General features: G+C 44.3%; 1 protein-coding gene across 2 annotated transcripts in view; it reads right to left on the reverse strand.

Moving 5' to 3' along the window:
- PRKCB (protein kinase C beta) overlaps positions 1-17584 on the reverse strand; it is a 116335-nt gene that overhangs the window by 6138 nt on the left and 92613 nt on the right. Inside the window, exons 16-17 of one of the 2 annotated variants that reach the window (XM_073648327.1) lie at positions 15030-15170; positions 6071-6848 (exon numbers count right to left, since the gene is read on the reverse strand). In XM_073648327.1, the coding sequence (XP_073504428.1) occupies positions 6690-6848; positions 15030-15170 (300 nt within the window). In that variant the 3' untranslated portion in view covers positions 6071-6689. Of the gene's footprint in view, positions 1-6070; positions 6849-15029; positions 15171-17584 lie in introns of those variants that run through there. The other variant, XM_073648328.1, reaches the window with a different exon arrangement.

The raw sequence follows: 17584 nt of genomic DNA on the forward strand, positions 1-17584 counted from the left end.
GACCTGGCCTTTGTTCACCCACTGGTGTCTGACATCCACTTCTCCCAATTCTTTTTTGAAAATGCACGATCTCTAAAACGGAGCGTGCATGTATACAGGGTAGTCGAGAGGAAGAGATGTGGTTGACGGTTTTTGTGTTTGTAGGGGCACCGAAGAGGAAAATCCACTCCCCCCCGTAAAAAAATAACATTATCCATCAACATCTAATGTGGACCAAAGCACAGGTAATCTAGAGTGCCAAAGGGGGGGGTATCCAAATGGCTGTGGCTTTACGGTGACTATGGCCAGGCTAAAAATCTTAGCGTAAGGCCTCATTCACATGTCAGATTTTTCCACATACGAGAAAATCAGACTGGTTATTCTGATCAGACTGTGATCAAAGAGTTTGATCAGAGTATCATCAGATTTTCTCGCACTTGGAGAAAAAAAAAAAAAAAAAAAGATATATACATTTTTTTTTTTTTTTTTTTACATATTTCCCCACCTTCTACTTTCTGACAGTCCATGAAAATAAGACTGCACTCAGATGTCAACAGAGCACAGTCTGCTTTTTTTTCACAGACCCATTGACTAGCATTGCTGATTTTAATCCGACACTCTGATAGGTCTCCGATATTTTTGGACATGTGAATGGCCCGATAGACTATCACAGGTACGAGCGCTGTCTGAAAAACACACATCTGAACAAGGCCTAATGCAGGTGAATGAGGTTACAAGGAAGTTGCAAAATCTCCAACCAGTTCAATCTTTTTTGCAACCCCATGTACCTGCTTTATACTGCTATGTAGCAGCAGCACGGAGATCTTTGGCTGCGGGATCTGTGTCACCGCCAAATTATATGAAAAAGTGGCCATTTAAAAATAAATAATAATAATAAAAAAAATATATATATATATATATATATATATATATATATATATATATATATATATATATATATATATATATATATATATATATATATATATATATATATATATATATATCTGATTGATTGTGCGGAATACATTTTACACTATACATATGAGCCTCGGCTGTGCCTGTTGCTTTACTTGTATTGTGATTTTTTTTTTCTCTGAGCTGCAGTACCACACTAAACCTGGGGACAGTGGTGGCGCTGTTTTGGTGGGGAAAAAAAAGCAGCCATGTTTTCCTAACGTTGGGCAACCCCTTTAAATCGTCAATGACTATAGTAGAATCCGACATTTGCGAACGCCCGGTCGCGATATAAGATGAGGTCTCGGCGTTTAGGTGGAGATCCAGTATTAATACAAGTTTGGCTCCGGCTCGAAGCAGAAGGAAGGAACGTTCCGTCTCGTTCCCGCCTAGAGATGAAATCGGCTGCATTTGGCGCGAAGGGTTAAATCCCTGCAGCAAAAAGCAGATCTTCACCCATCTCTCCGCAGGATGCCCAGAGCTCACATGTTCTGACAGTTACCATGACAACCATTCTACCATGGAACACGGAGCACGCCGCACCAATGTAGGCCCCGGTGATCTCCATCACGATATGGGGATGTTACGGAGCGGCCGCTCCTCCAGCTGCGCCCTCAGGGTCACTACTAGAGCTCCCGTCAAAGATGGCCGAGCTTATTACTTAATCCACCCCAGGCTCCCACCCCCCCTAACCTGTATCAGTCTCATCTCGGACCGCCTTACCCAATTTACATTATTACCCAGACAAAGCCCCCAGGGGTCAAAAAATGTCAAATTTTTGTGGTGCTGTTCCTCGGCCTATTAAAGGGGATTATGCTAATATATCTTAAAGGGTCATTTTGGGGTGCTCTTATACAGGACTATATATAGGACCTTAAATACCCACGTGTACAGTAGCGCATGGGCAGCAGTGTAAAAATACAAAAATTACAATATATTTAGCATAAAAATGTCATCTTCTGCCTCAAAATTGGTGCAAGCGGAGCAGTTGCCCATAGCAACCAATCAGGATGCAGCTTTCATTTTCAAAAGGGCCTCAAAAAAATTAGAGCTGGTAGCAGATTGGTCGCTATTGAGTTTCCCTCCATTGTATCCATAATAACATCCTATTAAGTGACTGCTTCATCCAGTCGTGTTGGTAAGATGGCCGTAACGGGAAACCAAGAAGATGATAGCTATGTTTATAGAATATGACGCCATGCTTGTACAGTACATCCCAGTGGATTACAAGTCCAGTTCCACCTACCAATTTATTACCGATATGCTGCAGGCCTCGGAATGCTGCTCTGTCCGCCTTGCTTTGCACTGCAGCTACACTTGTTCATAAATTCACAGAGAGCGGCTTTTCATGGATTAAGACAGTGGTTTAAATTGATGGATTGGATTCTTTCACCATAAACAAACCTCATCCTTCATGACACCTCTGACATTAGATTTAAGGCCAACGCCCCCATAGGAAAGTAATTCTGATAAAGGCTATGGTGACGTTGGCAGGGAACGGTTCACATGACCAAAGCTCACACTATGTCGCTGCTGCATCACAATTTTTGGGGATTGTTGCAATGCACCTATATCCACTTCCATTGAGGTCCAAGGTGACCCCAGCTCTTAAAAGGGCCATTTCCATCATTAGAAGTTATCAGATAGGTAACCACGTCCTGATCAGTAGGGATCTGACCTCAGCTTTTCTGGGGAGTGGGAATGTGCATACCTGGCCACTGCTCCATGGAGACGGCCTAGTTTTCAGGGTTGGTGGGGGTCTCAGCAGTCGTAAAGGCCCCTGTGGATAGCTGATATCTTTTAGAAGTTAATAACCCTTTGTTCCCATTTTCACAGATGAATAATATCAGATATAGCTTGCAAATACAAGCACTTTTGTAATTTACTGCTTATTAAAATTTGCAGCCATTCTTGACTTATTCACACTTTTATTTACAGCTCGTTGCCTAGGAGACCGACCACCACTGCCATCTAGCTTGTAAGCATAGCATGGAACCTGGCCAGGGTTAGGAGGTAATAGCGAGCTCCAGCGATCCTGGCAGCTTAAAAAAACAGCGCTTACAAGCTCAATAATAATAAAAAAAGCTTGTAAGCACTGTGCATGTTCTGCTGTCTAAGCAGCGGTGGTCGGTCTCCGAGGCAACAAGGTGTAAGCAAAAATGTTAATATCTAAAAAATGGCTGAAAATTTACACAAGCGGTAAATTGCAAATTTAGTTGTATTTACTAGCTCTATCTGACAATACCCCATTTATGCCAATGGGAAATAACTTCTTTAAGCTTACAATTATTTCTTGAAGACTTTTTTGGAACTCGGCAGAAGCAGAAACGTCCCTTTTTTTCTGGATACAGCCTGACCAGTTGGAGACAAGTTCAGCATAAATTTAATTTTTATTAGTACGAAAAAGTTAAACTGGCACAAGACATTTATACAGAGGATGAATACAGGATGTCCCGAAAACATGTGCTGAAAATCATATACAAAATTATGGTTTAAAAAAAATAAAAATAAAAATAAACCGACATCCCTCATACTGGAAGATCAGACCCCGATGAGAAGATTCCCTAGTACTCTGCCGTACTAATCGTACACCAGTCACCCCGATCTCATTTACTAAAAGTAACATGACTGCAGCCACCACTAGGTGGCGCTTATTGTATACAATTTTTACATTGACCTCAGTGATAGCACAGGTTGCAGTAAGCTCCATTGCGTTATCCATTTTGGGAAAAACCGAGCTCTGCTATAAAGAGATCAGAAAATAAAAAATTAAAACAGCGCTCCATTAGCTAAAAGTTCCACTTTCTACGTAACTTAAATAGCAATTCCATAAAAATATACAACCGTCTATAAGCTGCCAATAAAATAGCATCAAGTAATCAAAGGGTCCCAATGACTTTTTTTTTTTTTTTTTTTTTTAAGGAATTGCTAATTCAGCACTTGACTTCTATCTTTTGACAGCGTCTGAGGTTGGAGCTTTTATTCCATGCAAAAGAAAAAAAAAAAAGGGACGGAGGCGAGGAGATCTTATCTGCCCTGGCAGCTTCTTCCTTTGCTTCCAGTGCATAACCCTGTGCTGTACAACGCTCCAAAAAAATCTTACAAAAGATGTCCAGAATTTACCGGGTGCCATATATTTATGCCACGGCAAATCAGATGCAAAAATCCTTTGGTGTCGCATGCGGATTTGAATACAAATCTGCAGCCGAATATCCCTGTTGCAAAGGGTGAAATTTGCTGCACATCCGCACAACACTATATGCAAGTTGTGGCTTATTCTGGAAATCCAGCCTTACTCCAACGCGTTTCGGGCCTCAGACCCAATATAAAAACTAATCCCATCTACTGGGATAAGTCACTTTCTGATTTTGCACTGGGTCCCCAAGAATTAATGTGCAGGACGGTAGCTACAATCGTCGGGGGCTGTATAACATGGTGCATGGGAAATATACAGACTGGAGAGTAGGGGGAGTAGAGGACCACTTTAAATGCACGGTGCTTTTGAGATCATTTGATGATAATCTAATACAACCCTGGAACTAACAGAAAAGTTTATTTTCTGGAAACGGCACCGCTCTCATCCACAGGTCCCGTCTGGTACTGCAGCTTAATCTCATTCACGCTGCAATACGAGCCCATGCCCCTTGTGCCAACAAGCCACTGCGACCTCGAGATTTAGATACGGGCCGGCGCGGAAGACCAGACTGCATGCAGTTCAGCCATGGACGTCGTGTGCAATGCTATACACTATAAAAACATCAGACATGTCACTGCGGGAAATAATTATTGCTATGATTAATCTTCCAGCATAAAAAATACCGCAATATGCATCTTCCATATAAAAATAAATGGGCGGCAGCATTTTCACCTCCCTAATAGTGTAACCCCCGACCTTTCACCAAGTGACCAGTCGTTCCAGAACTGCGGCACTACAACTCCCAGCATTGACTGACTCCAGGATTGGAGTGCCACAGGTTGCAAACTTCGTGGTCGGTCACTGAACCAAAATTTTACATTTCTTCGACCGCAACTTTGGAGAGGTGTATTGCTTAAAAGGGAGGTTCAACCTCAAATATGTTCTCGGGTTTGCAAAAAAAAAATAAAAAAAATGGGGGTAATACTGACATGCACACTAGAGCGGCAGGCAGAGCGCGGGCCTAGCACTCCAGGACAGGAATGTGCAGAGGGTAATGAGTTAATGGTTGGCTAAGGCTGCATGCCGACTGGCCAATTTGTAGCGGAGCCCGGGGCATTCGCTGTGCTAGTGCCTTATCTTCTCCACTCATGCGGAAGTGATGATGAGGATGATGGGGGTCTCGCACATACAGGAACATCTGCTGAATTTTTATGTCATCGATAGGCTTTGGCCCCTTTGGAAATCTACCGTGTAACATGGGCACACAGTGCAGAAAACATGGTAAACGGAGCGCAGCGTGTGAGATTTGGCAGTATTTTGGACCTGGGAGATTCGCCTTAGCCTGGGATATGGAAGATTATAAATCAGGTTTTTTTTTGTTTTTCCTATGGTTGACCTGTCCAGCAATTATACAGTTAATGCACAAGTGTGGTACCTACATCTGGGTACAAAAATTAGAAAAACATGGCCACTTTCTGCCCAAAAACAGCACCACATCGGTGCACAGGTTGTGTGTGGTAGTGCAGGTCATCCCCGTTCATTTTAAATGGAGCAGAGCTGAAATATCGGACACAACTAGGGATGGTGGGAATCGAATGGCAGGACCCGGTCTGTTGACCACGGCAGAAGCCTGGCAAACTGCCTCCTACCTGTCGGTATCCGCGGCACTGTTGATTAAAAGAAGAGCTGCGGATACAGTCAGGTAGGAGGCGGTTTGTTGCCAGGCCAGCTAATCAAAAGAGAGGCCGTGGACACAGTCAGTTAGGCGGCGGTTTGTTGCCAGGCCAGCTAATCAAATGAGAGGCCATGGATATAGTCAGTTAGGAGGCGGTTTGTTGCCAAAGCCAGCTAATCAAAAGAGGAGCCGTGGATACAGTCAGGTAGGAGGCGGTTTACTGCCAGGCCAGCTAATCAAAAGAAGAGCTGCGGATACAGTCAGGGAGGAGGCGGCTTGTTGCCAGGCCAGCTAATCAAAAGAGGAGCCGAGGATAGTGTTAGGTAGGAGGTGGTTTGCTTGCCAGGCCAGCTAATCAAAAGAGGAGCCGTCAGCTAAGTGGGGGATCATCCAGCGGCCACAGATCGCCAACATGGCTGCTGGCCCAGGTCCTGCCAGTCGATTTGTGCCATTTCTAGACACAACCCATGGACAGAAATGATGCGGGGAGAAAGTAGCCATGGTTTTTTTTGACTCCTGGGCAACCCCTTTTACTGTCATATGAGCGGAAACCTTTATGTTCTGGAGCTCGATGAGAAAGACGTGCTCTGCCAGGGCTACACAGCAGGATCGGCTTATAGAGAATACGCAGTCCTCGCGGCTCAGGTAGGAATTTGGCTTTGGATAGGTCTTCACGGTCCACCCTAGCCAATGCATCATCTTGGTCATAAGACTTAAGACACTGCCTCTCTTTCTTCACATCTTAAGGGTTACACAAGGAATCGACAACAGGGCTCTGAACACGCAGCGAGGCCGTGCCCAACATACTCAGCAAGATGGCATAGTTATGAATACTCAACAATTTTCTGGGGGCGAGCATGCCACCCCGTGACGGATTACACACGTACAGGCCCCAGCAGGGTATGTAACTTAGGGGGGAGGGGTAGGGGCAACTCAAACAGTTTAGTCTTTCAGCTCCTGTTTTACAAATTCAGAGTTAACAAAGGAAAATCCTTCAAATTCTGACTGGTCGAGGTTCCTGATCACCTCCTGGTCGGGTGGCGTTAGCACTGGTGGATGGCGGGTGAAAAATCGGTCGAAGTTCTCAGCGTTTCGGCCGCACTATGGGAGGAGGGGGGAGAAAAACAAACTATGGGAAATGTAGAAACGGGAAAAAAAAAAAATCAAAGAAGATGTCAAAGCGAAAAAGGAGAGAAGGACATTGTATCTGGAAGAAAGAAGTCTGAGCAAGAAGATAAAAAATACAGGCAAGAACATCACAGAAATGGCTTCAGATAGGACAAGCTTAATGCGCCCTGATGGCGAGCAACACATGGAAGCGTTGGAGGCCGGGGAAATCGGGATGTAAATTTAGCCAGTTTTGCCCCTGACAACCAATTAGGTCATTATTTCCATTAGGTGGTCTGCGCTACTGAAGCACCAGACTCATTGGTTGCAATGGGCAACTGCTCCAGACCCCCCAACATGGAGGTTAAGGCCAATTTCAGATGAAGACAGATTTTTTTTTTCTCCAGAAACAGTGCCACTCTTGCCATGGGGATCATACCTGGTACTGCAGCTCAGCCATATTCCAGTGAATGGACCTGAACTGCAAAACCAAACCGCCAATAGACAATTGTGACGCGGCTTCTATGGAGTGTAATGGAACACATCTAACCCCTTTGAGATTTTTTTTCCCCTCCCCCGACGGTCCTGACCATCTGGTGCAGAGAGGTGGTCCGAGGACAGGCAGAAGTCTCCTCCGCCATAAGCATTTGTAAGACATCTTCCATGTAAAGCAGTTACTCACGGGCAGCAATCAGAGGAAATGTACAGATCTGAAGCCATCGAGACTTCTTTACGTTGATAGCGACACAGATACAAAACAGGAAGACAACATAAAAGCGACACGTGGGAATTGGTAGAAAATGTGATCGATCAGATTTGTCACAGGGGAGCGTGTACTAATTAATTAGCTGCTGGTCAAACATAGGAAGGGTGGACCATGGAAACAATATCACATGCAGCCTCGTCTAAGGACTTGGCGGTCATGAAGTCCTTCCTGTGACAAAAAAAAGTCTGAATGTGCAGAAAAAAAATGATCCCATGCTACACATTTATACGTGGTGCACACAGAGCCCAACTATAAATATAGCATGAGGGCACTTTAATGCAAAAGAAAAGATGAAAAATGTTGTGTGAATTGCAGGTTTATGGTTCTTAATGCTCCTCGGGGGCAGGTCTTCAATCCTGAGTAAACCTTTATATCTGCTGTCACTGAAGGGACGGGACAACTCTACTGGTAACCTAATGAGTGTGGTCACATATCAGCTCCCTAGCATATGTAGTGGGGCAGATTATACCCTATGAAATTTACGATATGGAATTGTTTTTTTAAAGAGAACCTGGCACTTGTTATAAATATATACAGTGCCTACAAGTAGTATTCAACCCCCTGCAGATTTAGCTGGTTTGATAAGATGCAAATAAGTTAGAGCCTTCAAACTGCAAACGAGAGAAGGTTTTATGAACAGAAGCATAAATCTTACAAACCAAAAAGTTATGTTGCTCAGTTGAATTTTATTAAATTTTAAACATAAAAGTGTGGGTCAATTATTATACAACCCCTATGTTTAATATTTTGTGGAATAACCCTTGTTTGCAATTACAGCTAATAATCATCTTTTATAAGAGCTGATCAGGCCGGCACAGGTCTGTGGAGTTATCTTGGCCCACTCCTCCATGCAGATCTTCTCCAAGTTATCTAGGTTCTTTGGGTGTCTCATGTGGACTTTATTCTTGAGCTCCTTCCACAAGTTTTCAATTGGGTTAAGGTCAGGAGACTGACTAGGCCACTCCAACACCTTGACTTTTTCCCTATTGAACCAGGCCTTGGTTTTCTTGGCTGTGTGCTTTGGGTCATTGTCTTGTTGGAAGATGAAATTACGACCCATCTTAAGATCCTTGATGGAGGAGCGGAGGTTCTTGGCCAAAATCTCCAGGTAGGCCGTGCTATCCATCTTCCCATGGATGCGGACCAGATGGCCAGGCCCCTTGGCAGAGAAACAGCCCCACAGCATGATGCTGCCACCACCATGCTTGACTGTAGGGATGGTATTCTTGGGGTCGTATGCAGTGCCATCCAGTCTCCAAACGTCACGTGTGTGGTTGGCACCAAAGATCTCGATCTTGGTCTCATCAGACCATAGAACCTTGAACCAGTCTGTCTCAGAGTCCTCCAAGTGATCATGAGCAAACTGTAGACGAGCCTTGACATGACGCTTTGAAAGTAAAGGTACCTTACGGGCTCGTCTGGAACGGAGAGCATTGCGGTGGAGTACGTTACTTATGGTATTGACTGAAACCAATGTCCCCACTGCCATGAGATCTTCCCGGAGCTCCTTCCTTGTTGTCCTTGGGTTAGCCTTGACTCTTCGGACAAGCCTGGCCTCGGCACGGGAGGACACTTTCAAAGGCTGTCCTGGCCGTGGAAGGCTAACAGTAGTTCCATAAGCCTTCCACTTACGGATGATGCTCCCAACATTGGAGACAGGTAGGCCCAACTCCTTGGAAAGGGTTTTGTACCCCTTGCCAGCCTTGTGACCCTCCACGATCTTGTCTCTGATGGCCTTGGAATGCTCCTTTGTCTTTCCCATGTTGACCATGTCTGAGTGCTGTTCACAAGTTTGGGGAGGGTCTTAAATAGTCAGAAAAGGCTGGCAAAAGAGATCTTTAATCCACACATGTGAAGCTCATTATTCTTGGTGCCTGAACTACTTCTTAATACTTTAGGGGGACCAAACAGAATTCTTGTGGTTTGAGGGGTTGAATAATAAATGACACTCTGAATTAACTTTTTCCGTTTTAAAAAAAAACAAAAAAAAAAAACAAAAAAAAAATTTGTTGCAGTGCATTTCCCACTTCCAGGCTGATCTACAGTACAAATGTCACAATGCCAAGTTAATTCCGCATATGTCAACCAGCTAAATCTGCAGGGGGTTGAATACTACTTGTAGGCACTGTATTTTATTACCTAAATGCCGCTGTTCTCCTAAATGAGGTGTTATTTTTCTTTTGTTCCTGCGCCTCTCCGTTACTGAGATATGGCTGTTCTTCCTTCTATGTAAATATAGTCTTGGTAAAAGGAGGAGGCGTGGTCATCTACAAGACGCCCACAGAGAAGAGTTGATGACCACACCTACTTGGCTAAAAAAAATTACTACATTTATAAACAGAGAAGAGGAGGCCATATCTCTGGAACGGAGAGGTGCAGGATCAAAAGAAAAACATTGCCGGATTCAGGAGAACAGCGGCAATTACACAGGGTTAAAAAAAATTGCATATTTATGGCAAGTAACAGGTCCCTCCTTTAATAAAATACTTGCAGGGTTAGGTTTTAAAGTCTACTATATCCCACTGCAGATTAAAGGCAATCTTCACTTGGAGCCTCCTTAGAAATGATGAACTCTTATGTTCTTGGAAAGAGCCAGCTGGTTGAAGACTTGTGATGTTGACAATACTCTTACTATTCTTGGGTTCAGCCAATGTTAATTATTTGCCACCTTAAGCAAATTAGTACCTTCTCCTGCTCTGAAACAGTCTCCACATGCAGCCGTTCTAGAGGTTATAGGATCTGAAAATGTAATACATCAAAAAGTCTTCACGAGACCAACTCTACAGGAAGACCAGTCTTAATTTCTGTATATCCCATCTACAATGACCATCTTTGAGTGCATCAGCCCTCTTCGAAGACCAAGAGGTGGTCATCCCATCCCAAAAGGGTCGTCATCCCATCCCAAAAGGGTTTCAATGTTTATGCAAGAAATGGAGTGAGCACTTTACATCTCCAGCCCCCAAGAAGTGCGGATACTTTTCACCCAATCCAACGGCCACCGAGGACTTGTCTTGGCTACTTTGAGTTGCTTTTAAATGGGATCTAGAAAGAGGGGAAATACAGTCATATGAAAAAGTTTGGGCACCCCTATTAATCTTAAGCTTAATGTTTTATAAAAATTGGTGTTTTTGCAACAGCTATTTCAGTTTGATATATGTAATAACTGTTGGACACAGTCATGTTTCTGCCTTGAAATGAGGTTTATTGTACTAACAGAAAATGTGCAATCTGCATTCAAACAAAATTTGACAGGTGCATAAGTATGGGCACCCTTATCATTTTCTTGTTTTAAATACTCCTACCTACTTTTTACTGACTTACTAAAGCACTTTTTTTGGCTTTGTAACCTCATTGAGCTTTGAACTTCATAGCCAGGTGTATGCAATCATGAGAAAAGCTGCTTAAAGTGGCCACTTGCAAGTTGTTCTCCTGTTTGAATCTCCTCTGAAGAGTGGCATCATGGGCTCCTCAAAACAACTGTCAAATGATCTGAAAACAAAGATTATTCAACATAGTTGTTCAGGGGAAGGATACAAAAAGCTGTCTCAGAGATTTAACCTGTCAGTTTCCACTGTGAGGAACATAGTAAGGAAATGGAAGAACACAGGGACAGTTCTTGTTAAGGCCAGAAGTGGCAGGCCAAGAAATACTTCAGAAAGGCAGAGAAGAATGGTGAGATCAGTCAAGGACAATCCTCAGACCACCTCCAGAGAGCTGCAGCATCAACTTGCTGCAGATGGTGTCACTGTGCATCGGGCAACTATACAACGCACTTTGCACAAGGAGAAGCTGTATGGGAGAGTGATGCGAAAGAAGTCGTTTCTGCAAGCACGCCACAAACAGAGTCGGCTGAGGTATGCAAAAGCACATTTGGAGAAGCCAATTTCCTTTTGGAAGAAGGTCCTGTGGACTGATGAAACCTAGATTGAGTTGTTTGGTCACACAAAAAGGCGTTATGCATGGCGGCAAAAAAACACAACATTCCAAGAAAAACACTTGCTACCCACAGTAAAATTTGGTGGAGGTTCCATCATGCTTTGGGGCTGTGTGGCCAATGCCGGCACCGGGAATCTTGTTAAAGTTGAGGGACGCATGGATTCCACTCAGTATCAGCAGATTCTTGACAATAATGTTCAAGAATCAGTGACAAAGTTGAAGTTACGCAGGGGATGGATCTTTCAGCAAGACAATGATCCAAAACACCGCTCCAAATCTACTCAGGCATTCATGCAGAGGAACAATTACAATGTTCTGGAATGGCCATCCCAGTCCCCAGACCTGAATATCATTGAACATCTGTGGGATCATTTGAAGAGGGCTGTCCATGCTCGGCGACCATCAAACTTAACTGAACTGGAATTGTTTTGTAAAGAGGAATGGTCAAAAATACCTTCATCCAGGATCCAGGAACTCATTAAAAGCTACAGGAAGCGACTAGAGGCTGTTATTTTTTCAAAAGGAGGATCTACTAAATATTAATGTCACTTTTCTGGTGAGGTGCCCATACTTATGCACCTGTCAAATTTTGTTTGAATGCAGATTGCACATTTTCTGTTAGTACAATAAACCTCATTTCAAGGCAGAAACATTACTGTGTCCAACAGTTATTACATATATCAAACTGAAATAGCTGTTGCAAAAACACCAATTTTTATAAAACAATAAGCTTAAGATTAATAGGGGTGCCCAAACTTTTTCATATAACTGTATCTCATGTGCTGGACCAAGCGAGATTCTAATCTTCAAGATGTGAAAATCTGTGTTTTACTAAGATAATGGAAGGCCAGCTATAGATAGAAGATAATGGAAAGCCAGCAATAGATAGAAGAAGACAATTTCTGGATCTACTCAAAGATTGGGATAAAAATACGGTATCCACAAAATAAAGTGTGAACTTGGCCTGACCGTATTCCGGATTAATAGGATATGGATCTGGTATATGGCAGCAATGCATTTTAACGAAGGCATACAGTATGCCATATGAGGATATTTTTTTGTTTCGTCAAAAATTAGCGAAAGCCAAAAAATGTAATCCTGAATCACGGTTTTAGCTGTTGATTGGGAATGGAGTGATGTATGAAATATTGACCCAGAAAAAGGTGCAGAATGTGGTTGGATAATAGAAATGGAAAGAAAAAGATAAAAAATGAGCTCCTAAGTATTGATAATGGCCATAAGAGCAGCTCTGTCCTTCCAGCTCCAGCTACGGAGTCTCACGCTCCATATTTGCCACCGAGTCATTTCGGCTTCGTTCTCACCAGTCGGACGGCTCCTCCTTTCTCTCCTATTTACACATTTTACCTTCACGCTTGCCCGACTGTGATAAACTGTCCCAGACGCCCTGTGCTTTACCAGAAGGTGTTAAATGGGACAGGGTGAGATTCACCATGAGAGCAAGTGTAATTAGAGCTTTGGAAAGGAAGACTAAGGCTCAACGTAGAGAAAAACCGTAGTCCTCGTTATCACCAACACTTACAGGATCCATCATCTATTGGTTTGGATCCATATTTACCAGATCATACTTGGATACCTTGACTTATCCTCGGTTCCTCAGTTTTCTGATTCGGGGAAAAGGAACAAGGAATTTTCTTCAATATTGGGAACCACGAGGAAAAATTAAAATCAAGTCTTCAGATCAAGGAAGCAGATGTAGATCCGTCTACATCAGGAACCAGAACACTTATCGGTTTTGATCATCAAAATATTTGGATCGTTAATAGTAATTTTAGCATCTATGGCCATGACAGCTGGGTTTTCATACGCTCTTTTACGAAAATAAAGGGGCAACATGTGCAGAAATTTATCGACCTTCCAAGCAATGAAAGAGCAGACATCATTACATTCCCTGTTCACGTGATAGATGCAGATCCGAATTCTAGGACCCTCACCTATCCTAGATGGGACAACCCATGTAAAAGTGTGGGTGAAATGTCCTAGTTAGGACGCTGATCTATCAGCCAGCTACAAAAAAAATTATTTTACTCAGGAGGATCCAATATCCCATTGATTCACAGGCCAACATGTAATTCTTAATTTCTCCAGTGGTGTCACTGCAGAAGAATTCAACACTTGCTGCCAGGTTCGATCACACTGATCACAGCTGATCACATGTGCTCCTCGCCATACGATAAGTACTGATCATTTTACAGTGGGTGAAAAGCTGTTGTTCCCCCCCCTAGTAGGAGTTATAGGGGTAAGGACAAGTCGATGATGCAGGACAATATTGCAGACTGGTAATTTTGGCTCGTGTTGCCCGTTTGGGCTGTAAGGATGGCGATTCTGTTACCAGTGTCACTTGGGTGACCACGGCCGGGCGTCGCATGCCGCGGTGTTATGTAATGGAGGCACGCCGCATTATATATACCTTTCAGAAAAGAAGCAACAAAACAGATGGTGCATTTTTAATAAATGTAACTGCAAACTACAAAGATTAAATTATTCAGACTGCTGCTGTCTTGTAAACTGTCAGAACGCTTCAGCTTCTTCTGCTCACGCTAAAATAGGTCACAGAAAGGCAAACAGGAGCCGGGGAGGGGTAAAACCACGTGACCCGACCGCCTCCACCTCCTCGCTCTAATCTCACCATCCCACAGCCGTCCATATATGCCAGGCGGGTGCTCTTAATATGGGAAGGTTACGAATGAAGCCAATGATAAGGCGCTGGAGTGTAAGCTCCTGTGACGAGTGCAGAGCCTATAACCTCTAGATTGTTAATGTAACCCTGCTGCTTTTGGAGACGCATCATTAGTACTTTTCACCATTCACTTGCAATAGGGTCGTTTTGATGGGAAGGGTAGATATACAAGCAACAGAAACTGCAACGACGCCTCTGATGTAAGTGTGGACAGAGCCTAAAAGGTTCAGTTCTGATTAGTCACATGCGGAGGTGGAGGAAGGCATGGAAGGAATGGTGGTTATGTGGTTGGAAAGGACGGGAGTTGAGTACTAAGCAAGGTAAAAGCCTTCTCCAAAAGCTCATACACTTTGCTCACTGAGCCAATGATGCAACCGGCTGAGTACCATGTAGTTTGCTTTTTAAAAATGGCTGCCTCCAGAACCGCTTTGTGAGATGTGGTCCTTGGGGTCTTTTCTGGAGTTAGTTTGGTCCCCAGGATTATATGGATTTCTACCCTATAAACTCCAGAGTAATAAGCGGGAGGAAAGTAACGAGAGACTGGTCCCAGTGTTATGGGCATTCCCATTGATTGCTATCATTACGAGTCGCTAGACACCAAGCATGGCACAACGTAAACGTACTGTGCACAGACATACACAAAACTGGCCACCAACGCACACAGAGTGAGAGAGTGAAGGAACGCACACAAATGCAGAAGAGACGCAGAACGTGACCACACATCCACAAAAAGGCACAAAACTCCGCGTACGGACGCCCACAGCACCCGACTTACCGCCTTTGGCTTATATGGAGGTTGCACCTCTTTTCTTTCCAGTTTCTCCCAGTCTATGTATCGGAAGAAAGCATGGTCTTTAATGTCTCGCTCCCCTTCTGGTCCACAGCCCAGCCGCTTCCCAGGGTGCTTGGTCATAAGCTGCAAAAAGAGAAAATGAGAAAATGTGGAAGAAAAAAAAAACAAAACTTCAGTCAATGGAAATGTTTTTTTTTTTCCTCAGGAAGAAATGTCGTAAAGGGCTGGATCTTCTCAAGGACAATCGGGACATTTCGACACGAGTTATCGGATATCAGACAATACAGAGGCCATCAGCTCCGGCTTCAGGGATCTCCAAGTGTTACAGAAGCATGGAAAGAGGTCTATGTTGTAAAAAGAGGACAACGTTCATGCAAATAGAAGTTTTTTCTCACCATCATGGAGAAGGACCCAACTTTGGTGAGACAGAACCCCTTACTGGAGATCGGTTGGCCAGAACTATGTTAGGACTCTAACACATCCACAGTGTCATTGGTGGATTTGTTCCATATTCAGAGGGGGTCACCGAGCTCTTGGACAGTTATTCCCATCTCCGTTTTTCATGGCGGACACAGAATTATCTCCGTCCAGGCTCCAACCACTGAAGGTGGCGCTTCAGAATCCGCATAGAGCGGCCGTGCCATGCCATTCATTTCTATGGGATTTATGGAAACAGTGCAGCTCAGCGCCAATTCTGAAGCTCCATCTCCATGGATGGGGGGAGATGAATATGAAAGTGTACGTTTGTTTAGAAGGTTTTGTCCAAGTAGCGCGTAGCCCCTTTAAGCAACAAGGCCACCAATCATTTGACTAGAAGGCGATGGCATCACTTTAGGATGGGGTCCAATGCAGAGAATGACGGAGACACAGAGTTGGTGAATTGCTGCCTCCAACTATGTAAGGAGCTGCCACCTGGTCCCACTCATTCATTTGGGGCTGCCATGTGGGAAAATGCAGCGTTGCATCCCCTTCATTTTAGGATCGATGGGGGCCCCAGAGCTCAAATCTTCACGATTAATAAAACGATGAGATGGGAAATCGATATTAATTGTAGTGGTATGAATTTGGAGAAACCTTTTGGGCCGCTTTAAGTACCAGGTGCAATTGCGACCTCAACCACCCCGGAAAGTCTAGTTCTGCTCCAGGGACACAATGGAGTGAAATCACCTCAGGGACATAGGGGAATCCTTCACACTTTTCTACGTGCCTGCACCATTTTTTACTACAGAGAAAACTCATAATTTTGTGCCAAAATGCTTTTTGCTTAGCAACTAATAATACTGCTGCTAGTGAGACGGGAAAAAAAAGTATGAAGCCGGGATGTGAGGAGGACAGGAGAGGAGCAGATGTGCGGCGGGCACAGGAACAGACGCTGCTTTGTGCCACTGCAGAGTAGGGGGATTATACAGCTGTGTGTTACCGCCGCGGCATTAACAAGTATGGGAGCGGTAATACGGAGCCGAGATCAAACGCAAAACAATATTCTGTGTTCTCTTAAAGGGATACAACTGAGAAACAGAGAAGTTCAGAGCACCAGTCACATACAAGGTGGGCGAGATAGATCTGCGCACAGACCACTTTGGTCACAGACCAGAAGACATTACGCTCGGCAGGAAGGGGATGACTCATTGCCCCGTAGCACATCGCCGCTCACCAGCGCCATCCAGCCATTTCCTATTAGGTCTCTCTGAGCGTCGTAGGAGCAGATCGATTGTAATCAGCCTCCACAAGACCTTGTCCTGGGAGCTCTTTTCAGTGCATTGATCCATGTGTGTGCCGATTCGTCCAAAAATGTGCACGGAGTTTTCTTTTTGCTTTTTTTTATATTCTGCGCCCTTCACCCTTTACATTGCAGCACCAAATTTCTGATGTGGATTTTTTTCTGCACCTTGTGGGTGAGATTTCATAAATTCATAGTGTTGGCACAGTAACACGTAGCGGGTTTTCTGCACGCAAATCCATGTCACAAAATCTGCAGCGTATCGGCCCAGGGAGCACATACCATTAAGCCGCTCCTGTGTATTTGCAGCCCACGATGTCGCTGTCTGAGTTAAATCCATCAGCGTCTACCTCTTCACCAATGCCAATGCCCCTCCTGCCAGGAAGCCGCTGAGCGCCAGCGCAGGGACACCCCGAGCAGATGTTTGGATCATCGTCACATCACTTTACATTTATGCAGCATTAAACAGACGTGGCAAACACACAAACCATTATAGACAAGCCCCCTCCTGAGAAGGCGGCAGAGGTGAGAGGCAGGTGCTGCATACAGACGGGAGGATAAGGAAGCGAAACGCGCCGCCCCAAGAAGGTTTTTTGTTCAGGAACGATTTTTAGGCCGCACATTAGAAGAACTGTTGTTAGGGGGAATGAATAATAAAAGGGATTCAATGTGGAGTCTGGAAGAGGAGGTTGGAAGTGTGCAGTGTTTGAGGGGGGGGGAAAATTAGGAGAAATAAAGACCAAAACATCAGCAAGGGTCGAGTGAGCACCCAGGGAGGGGGCAGGGGTCGAGCGAGCACCCGGGGAGGGGGCAGGGG

This window comes from Phyllobates terribilis, unplaced genomic scaffold, assembly GCF_046119375.1.
Source record: "Phyllobates terribilis strain yellow unplaced genomic scaffold, ASM4611937v1 Scaffold_9__5_contigs__length_417890890, whole genome shotgun sequence".
In the NCBI taxonomy this organism is placed as follows: Eukaryota; Metazoa; Chordata; class Amphibia; order Anura; family Dendrobatidae; genus Phyllobates; species Phyllobates terribilis.